The sequence below is a fragment of the Aaosphaeria arxii genome (genome assembly GCF_010015735.1).
Source record: "Aaosphaeria arxii CBS 175.79 unplaced genomic scaffold BU24scaffold_2, whole genome shotgun sequence".
Lineage (NCBI taxonomy): Eukaryota > Fungi > Ascomycota > Dothideomycetes > Pleosporales > Aaosphaeria > Aaosphaeria arxii.
Window position 1 is genome coordinate 3,147,583 of NW_022983475.1, and position 12,149 is coordinate 3,159,731.

Consider the following 12,149-nt stretch of genomic DNA (forward strand, 5'->3'; position numbering starts at 1 on the left):
GGGTGTACCGGTTACGATCTGCTGTGGAAATCACGAAACAACTCTTTCAATTCATGCGCTGCCTGAACATCGCGTGCATACGTAAAAATAGACAAGGTTATCATACTTGTGCTTCTTTGGCGCCATACTGTAGATGATCCAATAGATCATCACCCGTTGTTATCCCGAGACATCTCTCTACATCCCTCTCCCAACCACAAGTCCTCCCACACACAGACTTGGTCAGCATTCCTCATAACATTATCTCTTAACGAGATAATTGAAATGACAATGGCACAATATAGCATTCTCATCACGGGCGCTGCAGGATACATGTACATCCACTTCCCCTCTCCTTTCCCGCAGCATCCGTTCTTTGATTCTGATGACTGACGGAGTTCCAATAGTGGCGGGTCGATCCTCTCAGCTCTAGTTAGCCTCGAGGACCAACACAATATCTTCGCTACAGTTCGCACGTTTAAACAGGCGGATGCTGTGGTTTACCAACACCCAGGTATCACTGTGCTGCAAGTTGATGTTACACATGAGAAGGAAATTGAGCATATTATATCTACACATGAAAGTGAGCAATTGTTGTAATACAAATTGTGTCACAAAGAAATACACTAATGAGAGAATAGTTGACATTGTAATTCAGGCAGCGAGCTCGATAGACTCGAGACTCTCGATCCAACTCATTAGTGCTCTCTCGAAAAGAAAGCAGAGAAACGGAGGCAAGAATGTTTGGTTCATCCATGTAAGCATTGTGCCACATGTATCCAACAGAGTACCAGGAGGGCGAAAGTCGCTAATGTGAGATATAGACATCAGGGCTGGGTGGATTTTGTGTGCAGAATGGTTGGCCCGTTGAAGAGAGGGAAGACACGGGACCTATTTTCGAGACGGAGAAGAGACTCATGGAGACTTTTCCTATTAGGAAGGCAAGTTGACTCCCGCTGCGCGCGCAGGTCAATACGATGTGCTGGTACTGATCTTCTAGACTGATGTCGAAATCACGGAATATGCGGAAGTGATGGGAGTAGATAGTCTCATTGTTGTGCTGCCCATTATTTGTAAGTTCCTACATTGGTCCTGATCTTCAATCTTCCGTTGGTGCTGATGGATGGCATAATAGATGGCAAGGGGACGGGGGCGTGGAATCAACTCTCAATCAATTTGCCCATCTACGTCAAGTCGATAATTCAGAGCGGGCGGGCGAGGAAATTTGCAGAGAATACTGTATGTACTGAGCATATGGGACCACTGTCTGGAAGCACGATGTATTGATCATACACAGAAAGTCTCAGCAAGCCATATTTCGGATCTGGTATCTCTATACACACTCCTCGTCTCGAAGATCATCGCTAGAGAAGATATTCCTAGAGGGAAAGAAGGTTACTACTTCGCGCTTGCACATCGAATAGAAGGATGGGAAGTCGCAGAGTCTCTTTCCGGGGCTGCGAAAGCTCGAGGGCTCATTGCCGATTCGACTGTCGAGGTCTGGGAAAGCGATGCATCTGCAGCTGAGGCAATGGGGGTCCCCGAGATGTTTGTCCAGGTACTGTGGAATTCAGGGTATACCTCTCTAACATCAATCACGGGAATAATCTATTTACCAAATGCCGCAGAGATGAAATGATAGCGCGGAGACCGTTCAGCCTAGGTTGGTCACCAAAATGGGATAGGAAGAGGTTTATAGATAATATCGACGACGAGATAGCTGCAGTTTTGGAACTTGGTGAGGCAAAGAGCAGTCTCGTCAGCTCGCTTTTCAAGTTTGCGGGGGTTTGAAGCTGGGCATGGTATGATTGGCGATGGCATTGCTATTTGTGTTGGTTGCTGGACGATGTTTTCCTAATGGGTGAGATTTGCGCCTCTTTGGCCCCCACGAAACCTTGTCTTGCCATCATGATGAGCGACTCTTGTCAAGATAGCACAATCAAAATTCCTCCCAGGCTACCACCTACAGATCCGACTGAACCGACTGCAAAATATCTATTTATAATATCCTAGAATCCAGAAATCAACCTATTCCTCGACCCTTTTGCCAACCCTTCTCCATGACCTTTTTTCGGTCCCCAGAATGGCTGAGACACCACCCTCAACCTCGCGGCGCGACCATTTCGAGCATGACGTACTGATCGATAGGAGCTATGAACCCCAACATGAGAAAAGCTTCTCATCATCGGAAGACGCGGGTTCTTCAAAATCGAGATCAAACGAGCGAGCAAGAAAGGTATTTAGCGACTGGTGGTGGGAACTCCTGGCTTGCGTACCTATCATTGCCAGCTTCAGCGGGCTCATAGCTATTCTTCGCGCCTACCAGGATCGCCCTCTGCCGAAGTGGCCTCTTGGTCTATCATTCAACACGGCACTGTCAGTACTCGGTCTCGTCTTTCGCACTCCAGCCCTCTTCATTGCTGCTGAGGGAATTGGCCAACTGAAATGGCGTTGGTTTTCGAAAGAACGCCCACTAAGTGACTTGTCTGCCTACGACGAGGCCACTCGAGGGCCCTGGGGGTCTACGAAACTCCTTTGGGTGACTCGGTGGCGAGATCTTCTCGCAATAATCGGCTCTATAATCATAATCGCTTCAATTGGCATCGATCCTTTCACCCAAGCTGTTGTTGGCTACTCTCCCTGTCGAGTTTCCGCAACCAAAAGCGCTTCTACGGTTGGACGAATCAATTCGTTCTTCAGCTTTTTCTGGCACGAGATCGAGGAAGGGGTACCGCCATGGACGAGATTGGCTATGGCTGCGAGCATCCAGAACTCGAATTCTCTTACGCCGAATTACAGCTGCACGGCAGCCCACTGTACCTTTACCAAACCGTATCATTCCATAGGGTTCTGTAGTAAATGCGTCGACGTTACAGATGAACTCATCACCGAGGATTGGTCGAATGAGGATTGGCGTGGTCGCAACTACACCTTACCACGACTGGATCCGCAAGCATCGGTACCATTGTCTGGGAGCCAAGCAGGCTACCGATTCGACCTACGGGGAGAGGAAGTAAGAGACTATGCGCTCTGGGACGTCCTGTCAGTCAGGAAGTTCGCTGAAGGATTTACTTTTCCAAAGGACGTGTTGCCATCAGAGACCGAGGGCCGCCATCAGAGCTCGAGATTTGACATTGTGTCCGCTCGACCAATCCTTGGGTCTCGCTGCTATCTGTCATACTGCATTCGATCCTACACTGGAACTATCAACCACGGGGTACTTGTGGAAAAATTGGAGTCGACAAGCAGAAATTGGTCTACCTGGTCAGCCGGGACTCCGATAGTGCGAACTGTGGAAACCAACTGTCTAAGACCGCAAGTGCGAAGAAAACTCGAAAGTGAGGGCTATATCTCTGCAGATACCGAATGGATGGCTTGGAACGGTACCTATTTCTCTGGTACCGAGGCGGATGAAGGAATCAGTAGGTCTACTGAGCGCGCCATACCAATCCCGTGCGTGTACGAGATCCAAGTGTACGACGATGCTGTGAACTGGGCCCCTTATGAGTTCTACACCGGCGATTTGGCTGGTTCCGTCAGGGGAAATAACATCAGCAGCACGCGCATGAGAATTTTGCACGGATCGACGGGTTTCCTGGCGGGTCTATACGACGACGGAGCGATATCCATCGATTCGATCAACCATGTTTTCGACAACGTGACCACCGTGATCTCAAACTACATGAGGACGCAAAGTCGACCCATTCCCGCGAACATCAGCGAATACGATTCGCCTCTGAATCCCAGTGAGGCCAAAAACATAACCAACCCCAATCCCGTTATTGGTGAACCCAAAGACTGGAATCATCCAACAGAGGGAAATGACTTCAATGATACGACCTGTATCCGCGTTCGCTGGCCATGGCTCGCGTTGCCCGCTGCAATCATCGTCGGGACACTGGGATTCTTGATCATACTGATCACGACGATGACCTTCCAGGATGAACGCGGGATGTGGAAGTCATCGCAGAATGCACTCATGTGGCACGGTCTATCCGGTCCTGCAGTGGAGGAGAGTGCCAGCTTGAATTCCAGGCAGGATATGGATGCAAGAGCGGAAGAGATCCGCGTGCATTTATCAAAGACAGATAGAGGATGGAAACTTGTACAAGATGAGAGACTCGAGTAAGCTTTGCATACATGTTATATAATATTCTGGTATTTGCATAGCCGAACTAGAATGTTTGTAAATAAAGACTAGAAGATGTGGAATGAACTATGATTGATAGTTAGAACCCAACTCATCCAAACTTCAGATTCGATTGATGTACACCTAATGTAGAGCCCAGAGTATTTGCATAAGTGTGAAACAGTCAATGAATATTACTCGTAGCATTGTCAAGTAGAGACCGACATTTGATGAGAGGCATTCAATGATCGCCGCACATCAATCATGATCGGAGCATGGACATGGGGAGCAAAACGGCAAGAGAAACAGGATATTGGGGACAAACACGAGCTGAATCAATCGATCACAGTCGATGATCGGGGGAGTGATGTGATGCAACGGACGACGTGGATGGGGATGATGCGCCCGACGCGGCATAGATAAGCGAGAATCTCCACTATTCTATCCCATTTACCGAGACCATGGAATTCTTGCTACAATTCCCATCATTACATCAAGATGCCTTTCATACGAAGCAGACAAAATACTTATATGCCATGTAGAATGCAGCAAGCTACTCTCAAGAGATTACTTTTTAAACAAGCAATTTTTTCTCAAATTATTTATCAGCACAAGGTGGTAGAGAGAAGATTGAAAGGATAGGGGTATTTGTAGATTCCGATGCGGCGGATGATGTAGCTGGCTGATCCTGGCCCTGATCCTGGGGGTCGTGCGCATCATGACGCAACGTCCTCAACTTTCCTTCCGCGGCTGTCAATCCACAACACGTACACATACGCAATCAAAATAATCTAGCATAGCAATGACATTCATTTTACTTTTTTCCTATCCTATCCAAAATAGTCCATGGAGTAATAGAATTTCCACCTGCTGACATCCTTCCTCCTTTCTCTTCATTCTTTCATTCACTACTAATCGTGAAAGTTGGATTTTCTGCAAGTAACAATATCCCACCATGGCGACTGGAGCGGTCTACAAGGACCTGCTCCCGCTCCCTCAGGAGACGGAGCCTGAGAAGGAAGAAACCACCGTCACCATGCAGGACAAGCCCACCGAAAGTCACGCGCTGGCCATGCAAGAGCCAGAGATCAAAGGTGCTGCACAGGTCGACCACGAAGAAGAGGTCGTGAACCTCGGATGGAACGAGCCTAAAGAAGCTGTATCGAATCCACTCGTTGGTGGGATCTCGAATGAGGATCTCTGGCTACTAGTTCGACGTTTCAACAAGGTGCGAATCACTATGCTACCATCGCAACGGTAGCAAACGAATGCACCAAACGACGGCTAACCTCTCGCAATAATAGCAAATGTATCATGTCAAAGAGATACCAAACCCACCACCAGGAGGCCTCGACCTCAACATCGCAGACGAGGAGGAGTTCTCGCCAGACAAGCTCAGGAGCAATGTAGAGCGCTTGTACATGACCATCGTAAGCCCATACCAAGTGAGTTCTTTTCTACCAGTGACTAATCCGTCATGTGTGCTTAGGGCATCGGTCTGATGGGTTTTGGAAAGCAAATTGTTCGCCTTCGGTCCTGGCGCGAGACACGCCGCACTGCTTCGTTCTGTGCAGTATATTTCCTCGCATGGTTCTTCGACCTGTTGATGCTGGTTGTTTCGCTCACGCTTATTGCTCTCATTGCGTATCCCCGGAGTAGGGAGGTCATGTTCCCTCCTGCACCCCTTGCTTTGGTCAGCAGTAAAGGAGGTGTCCAAAAGCCAAAGTCTGGTGTCCTAGGCAGCACTGACAGTGCCACTGGTGCACCCGAGAACCACAAGGGTGAGGCCGTTGAGCAGGAGGCTAGCAACTTTGTCAATGGCATTGCCTCTGTGGCCTTATCCAGCGCAACTGGAAAGCATCCTCAGGGCGATGCTGCTGAAGATGCAGACGAACCCGGGAGTTCAGTACCCGATCCAACGTCCATCGCCGTCAGCGCAGCCGATGCAAAGGACAGGGCAGCAGGAGCAACTCCTACGAAAGAGCATGATAAGACGAAAGTGCCCATGGAGACTGCCATGTGGACCAAGATGCGGCCCATAATGCATGGCCTCGCAGATGTCACTGACACTTGGGAACGATTCGCTAAGTACGCAAAACAAAGCTCCCCCTCGATGCCCCAATCCAAGCATCAAACTAACACCATCGTAACAGTGCCCTCGACCCTCTCCCACCCTTCCCCAAAGATCGATTCCGAGTCCGCATAGCATCCCTCGTAGCCCCACTCCTCCTCGCCTCGATCTTCGTCTCCTCGTACATGTTCATGAAAGGCGTGACCTTCGGCTTCGGCTTCGCCTTCTTCGGCGACCCCATCATCTCCCGTAGCCTATCTCTCCTGAACCGCAAGTTCCCCCACTGGCAGCGCCTCCTGGAACTCCGCAACACCGTCCTCAAGGGCGTCCCGACGAACGCCCAACTCACCATCACCCTCCTCCGCATCGGCGAAGCCAACAAAGCCCCCATCCCCCCACCCCCACACATCGACTCGCCCCCTCCCGAACAACCCACCGACATCACGGACTCGCAACTCCGCGCCACAGGCGCCGACTGGCCCCTCAACGCCACGCAGGAAGAACTCGACGAAGCGATGTCGCACGACCCTTCCGTCGCCGCCTCAACCTCCGGCGCCGACATCGACGCCTCCAAAGCCTCCAAGCACGGCAAAAAGGGCAGCAAGATCCTCGGCTTCTTCCGCCACACGGCGAAAGGCGGCGTACAAACAGCCATCGGGTCCGACAAGCTCAAAGCCGCCGCCGGGTCCTCGCACGCGAAGAACCGCCTCGGCGCCGTGCCGCACCCAGACGAAGACCTGACTTCCGGCCCCGTTGCCTTCAAGTGCAGATACAAGGGCAAGAAGGGCCACGCGTACATCACCGTCAAAGCGACGATACCGTGCGTCGCGTTTTCGACCGACGAGACGGTCGAGACGATCGGCGCCGTCGAGCGCGACGACCTGCATCCGCTGTGGTCTATCCCCGTCGGCGAGATCAGCGAGCTCGCGAAGGTAGGCGGGTACGGCTGGAAGGCGAAGCTCGTGGTTGGATGGGCGATGGGGAGGGAGGTCGCGGATGGGTTGGACATCGTGCAGAGGGATGGGTCGACCACGCGCGTCACGGCGATGCCGCTGCGTGATGAATTGTTTAATCGCCTCATTGCGATGGGGGGACAGAAGTGGGAGTGCTGGTGACGGGCGAGGAAGGTGCAATGGGAGTGTGCGGGCGACGCGCGGGTGAAAATGAAGGGGGTTGGGTATAGGAATGAGGGTGTTGCGGTCAAGAGTACGATGCTGAGTGATACGTTGGCGGAGATCGACGTCTTCAGTAAGGCCATGGAGCTGTGACTGGTGGTGTGGAGGGTGTGGGATTCCATTGCATCATCTCGGGGCGTGGTGTGGTGTGGTGTGGTCGAGGGTTCTGGTTCTCCTATTGCATACACATATACACACGCATACATGTAATTTCCTACCTCAATTTGTACGATAGATAGTCGAGAGAGGGCGTAGGCGATGGGCGGTTGATATAACGACCCAAGCAATGAACGAATGAGCGAAATCGATAATACAATTACCATTTACTATTCACGCATTCATCACGTTGAGGGGCATGAGAAGAATATACTTCTTTATGTATATTTATATTGTCTATAAGATGAAGTATAAGTCATAATCTACGTATGTATGTCCAGAACCATCGAATTTTTATGACAAGGTAGTGGTCTTGTATAGTTACCCGTTAACGCCGTTAAGTATGATATAAGAAAATAAGAACGAAGGAACTCCAAACCATGACATAACAATGCTCGCTTCGAACCAACAGCAGCTCTTTCGTGAAGTAATGTGATGTGCTAAGAACGCCGTTATGCCATGGGATATAAAACGGTCCCGCTTGTGTCCAGAAGAAAAAGATCACCAGAAACGCCGTTTAAGTAATGATTTTGGGGACATTCTGATTCGTGTAACGATGTATGTCTTTGCGTTTTAAAACGCATGGTATGCTCTTAGCATAATCTCGAGTACATATGTCGGTCGGGTCGATCTAGACGGTTTCTCCATCGTGTTCTGATGCCTCGGGGTCCTCGACGGTAATGTGCACGACCTCGTGCTTAGGAGCAGGCTTCTTGCTGAAGCAGCAACGTGCTGCACCGGTGACCTTAGCGTGGGTGTTCTTGGCCTCGCGGCTGAGGAACGGAATCTGCATCACGCCTATTATAGCGACCAGAGCGGATGCCCACCATGCGAGAGGCGTGAAGTGGATCTCGATGGAGAGGCCGTAGAGAAGACCGGCAACGGGACTGGCTACCGTGCGGGCAGCGGCTCCGGTACTTGCAGCGAGGCCGTTGATCTGTCCGAGACAGCTAGGAGATGGTGCGGACTCTTTGATCATGATCAAGAGCAGAGGGTAGGCGAGGATCGAGAAGAGGCTTCGGATGCTGAGACAGGTGTAGATTCCGGGATAGAGAAGGTTCTCGGGAAGAAGTTGCAAATAGGGGACGATGAAGTAGGCGATGGGGTGGCCGATCGTGCAGACGACGAGGAGCTTCCATACGCCGAACCAGGATGCCAGGCAGGGGAAGATGACTCCTTGGACGAAAAGCTGGATTATGCCGTTAAATGACATGATGATACCAACGTTCTGGATCGAGAGTCCGAGGCCACCTCCAAGGGATCGAGGAGATAGGCTCTGTGCGGCTAGATCATCGGCACGCTTGTCCTGGAGGAAGATTGGGAGGAGATGGTCATATGTCATCTATCCGGTAGCGTTAGTAACTTGAAGCAATAGTTCTTCGGAAAGTGACTTACGGAATGATAAGTAAAAATTCCCAGAGCCGCAACAAACATGATAACGGTCTTCGTAATGACCTTCTCCTCAGACGCGGGAGATTCAATCCATTGGCCATTGGAGGTGACGCGCCAGAGCTCATCCCGATCAATGTCAACGCGATCGAAAGTTCCATAACTCTCGGTCGTGAGGTTAGCCGCAGCGTTTGCAGTAGCACCCTGTGCGGGAAGCAGAGGGGTCTCAATAGTCGACACGTAGTCATCTTCGTCTTGTGACCCGGAAGGTTGCATGTCGGGATGGGTTTCATCCAACAGGACGTACGCAGCAATGATGGCGAGCACCAGGAGCAGCGCGCAGATCAAGTTGGGGAGAAGGTACGGGAACTTGGCAAAAATGCCCGTGGAAGAGAAGAAGCTCGGGAAGTTCTTGACCGGCTCAGCGAAACATCCGCCGATGGAGGCTGCACAATTAGCATAGGACGGGAAAGCGAGTGGGGGGGGGGGTACGGGTATCTTACGGCCAATGATGGTACCAATCGACCATACAAACGGCATGACGGCGTATGCCTTTGCTACGTAGTAGTCAGTACTATTGTCTTTGAAGTTTGTTCAGAAGAAGTACTCACGTTCATGCTCTGGACGCTTGACCAACTCTCCAACCATGGTCTGAACGACACCTATATTACCATTCAGCAGTCCACCGAGGATTCTCCCCGCGAGAGCAACCCAGAAGTTGGACGCAAAGCCAAAGACTAACAAGGAGGCGATTGTACCCAGACATCCCATGATAAGGACCGGCTTGCGGCCTACACGGTCGGAGAGGGCACCCCAATACATGCCAGTGATGGCTTCGGCAAAAGAAAAGGCAGAAATGAGGATGCCCGCAAAGAAGGGCGCATTGGCGTCCGAAGAGACATGGTAATGTTGGACGAGCTTCCAAGCGTATGGAAAGATGGATGTGAGTGCAATTGGCTCTGCAACTCGAACGAGTGCTATTTGGTGCAAGTTAGGAACCAGAACTTATCGGGTGTGATGCGGAGTGGTGGTCACGCGACGCGAGGTAGGACGATAGATAAGAAGCCGGGGATTGTGGCAACTACTCACCAAGGAGGAACAATTGGGTTGCGGGAAATGCGTTTGGATCTCGCGGAGCTTGATTTCTGGTGAGAAACATTCCTTCAACCTGATTTGAATCTTACGGTTATGCCAACACGCAGGAGCTCAGGTGGAAGGAGGGAGGTTGTAGCTGTAGTGGTGAGTAGAGCTTTTGTCTGCGTTTGGCCTCAAAGAACCCCAATGATAGAAGAAGACAGTCAGAGATAGCCGGAAACGAATTGAGAGAAGAGGAAAGACAGTGTTTGAAGTTGAGGAATGTAGAAAGTTGGACGCAAGGAGAGTTGGTTGAAGTACGGAGTAGGAAGAGTGAGGATTGAGAAAGATTGAGGTAGATTAGAGGCAAGAAGGGTGCAAAGTCTTTAAAAAAAGGTAGAGACGAGACGAGACGAGACAGAAATCTTGGGGGGAGCCGGTCCGAGCCAATGGGGTGGGATCAACATGCGCAATCAGGCCAATGAGAAGGCAGGATGGTCTGTGCAAGTAAGCGTACGGCATCAAATCCGGCCCAGTCTTTTTCTCTCCTCTTATCTTTCCCTTCTTCCTCTTCCTTCCCCTCCTCATCCTCCTTTGCTGTTTGCGGACATCATCACCAGATCATCCATCATCAATTCACCGAATACATGTGGAGTATTAATTATACCATAATCATCGTTTTGTATCCACCCTTTCCGTTTAAAAAATCACACCAATCCAGGGCACGTATGGGGAACCCTAGCTAGTCAGCCGCATAGTCAGTGTAGTTACCTCTAGTAATTGCCGTATCAGGTTAGACTACTAGACGGGACGACTTCCGATCCCTGATTTTCCCATCCACGCTTTGCTCCATTCGTATTCGAGACTCGTGGAAACTTGCAATCTCTTTGATCTCTTATGGGCATCGTATGGAATCTCCTGTTTTTCTCGTTGACATTCGCATTGGGGCTCGTGCGGGAAGTCCAATTTCCCGATCCCTCTACATACGTCACTTCGTCGAGTTTGTAGTTTCAAGGTCGTCGCATCGTAAATTGGCACAACTATGATCTCGATCAGAGATTCGTACGTACTCAGTATGTAGTAGTACGAGTAAGATCAACAAACAATTAGTCAAAAACTCGTACCAAATCTAGTCTTCTGATAAGGAAAAGGAGGGGTCCCGACTCCCGCAGGTGCATGTGCATGTGCATTTTTTTCCTTCTCTTCCCTTTGCCCTGCAGCTAGACCTACATAGTATGTCTTGACTAACCACAACCCCTCTTCCCATCCAATCATTCACTGCTGCCAATGCCTTTCCTATTCTTTCCAGAGTTACCTCGTGTCTGCTACTGTCTTTTTGTCCTCCTGATGAACTCGCCCAAGAGCTTACTACAGAGCGCTGCCTCCTTCATGCGAGTTGCCACAGATCAGGTCAAAAGATGCGATCACTCTCGCATCCACCCTCTTCCATTGGGCCCTTTTCCAAAACAACAACAATACGAACGGCTGATCTACATCTGTAAACCCATCCTCCTCGTTCTCTCATCACCTGGCCAGACCGAGCATATATGCACACCGCTCCACATGTAATGAGCTGCTACTCACTCACCCCGCCAGACAAGGAAATAAAGTCCCTTCCCAGCACACCTGTCTGTCCAGATTCATTGTCGCCCGCATATACCGCTGAACTACAAACGTAGGGAAAACATTATAGCGACTTATGCATAGCGCACATGCGATGTCGGCCAGTCCCGATACCCACTCTCGAACAAACAGGCCTCGCAAATCCACTCCATGCTCAACCCAACCAACACATCCAGAGATTTCCTTCCCTTTTCATCTGAGACCGAATCACTCACTAATCAAGAAAAAAACCTCCCAAACGCACATCTCGTTGTCTTTGTTGTTCGAAATTCAAATCAAGTCCTTCCCACAAGACTTGCAAAATACGAATGTAGATTCAAAAATATACACCGCCAAACGCAAAAACTTGAAACCTACGACACATTGTTCTCTTGAAGATAGTTCTACAGAAAACACCTAAACTTGGGAACTTAGAGACGAGTATTATGTGACGAATTAAGCGAGGAAGGCGAGGAAGGCGAGGAAGGCGAAGAAGAAGAAGAAGAAGAAGAAGAAGAAGAAGAAGAAGAAGAAGAAGAGGGGGTAATATGTCGAAGTACTAGTAGAGTCGAGT

General features: G+C 50.1%; 4 protein-coding genes across 4 annotated transcripts; 3 read left to right on the forward strand and 1 right to left on the reverse strand.

Annotated features, from left to right (window-relative positions):
* The first annotated feature begins 213 nt into the window (after window positions 1–213).
* Window positions 214–1,877, forward strand: BU24DRAFT_419237 (NAD(P)-binding protein). Its single transcript, XM_033527167.1, has 8 exons — window positions 214–314; window positions 387–562; window positions 621–736; window positions 804–920; window positions 980–1,052; window positions 1,115–1,218; window positions 1,277–1,554; window positions 1,608–1,877. Exons 1-8 carry the CDS (start codon window positions 271–273, stop codon window positions 1,768–1,770), a joined length of 1,071 nt encoding a protein of 356 aa, XP_033387965.1. The 5' UTR covers window positions 214–270; the 3' UTR covers window positions 1,771–1,877.
* Window positions 1,878–1,944: 67 nt separating this feature from the next.
* On the forward strand, window positions 1,945–4,174 carry BU24DRAFT_419239 (uncharacterized protein). Its single transcript, XM_033527168.1, has one exon. It carries the CDS (start codon window positions 2,063–2,065, stop codon window positions 4,106–4,108), a length of 2,046 nt encoding a protein of 681 aa, XP_033387966.1. The 5' UTR covers window positions 1,945–2,062; the 3' UTR covers window positions 4,109–4,174.
* A 698-nt stretch (window positions 4,175–4,872) lies between these two features.
* On the forward strand, window positions 4,873–7,674 carry BU24DRAFT_365220 (uncharacterized protein). Its single transcript, XM_033524268.1, has 4 exons — window positions 4,873–5,336; window positions 5,413–5,538; window positions 5,598–6,196; window positions 6,262–7,674. Exons 1-4 carry the CDS (start codon window positions 5,064–5,066, stop codon window positions 7,292–7,294), a joined length of 2,031 nt encoding a protein of 676 aa, XP_033387967.1. The 5' UTR covers window positions 4,873–5,063; the 3' UTR covers window positions 7,295–7,674.
* Window positions 7,675–7,726: 52 nt separating this feature from the next.
* On the reverse strand, window positions 7,727–10,191 carry BU24DRAFT_386635 (MFS general substrate transporter). Its single transcript, XM_033524933.1, has 5 exons — window positions 9,989–10,191; window positions 9,511–9,876; window positions 9,403–9,456; window positions 8,906–9,345; window positions 7,727–8,852 (listed from the first exon to the last, which is right to left on the reverse strand). The coding sequence occupies exons 1-5, from the start codon at window positions 10,056–10,058 to the stop codon at window positions 8,142–8,144; spliced, it is 1,641 nt and encodes a 546-aa protein (XP_033387968.1). The 5' UTR covers window positions 10,059–10,191; the 3' UTR covers window positions 7,727–8,141.
* Between the last annotated feature and the right edge of the window lie 1,958 nt (window positions 10,192–12,149).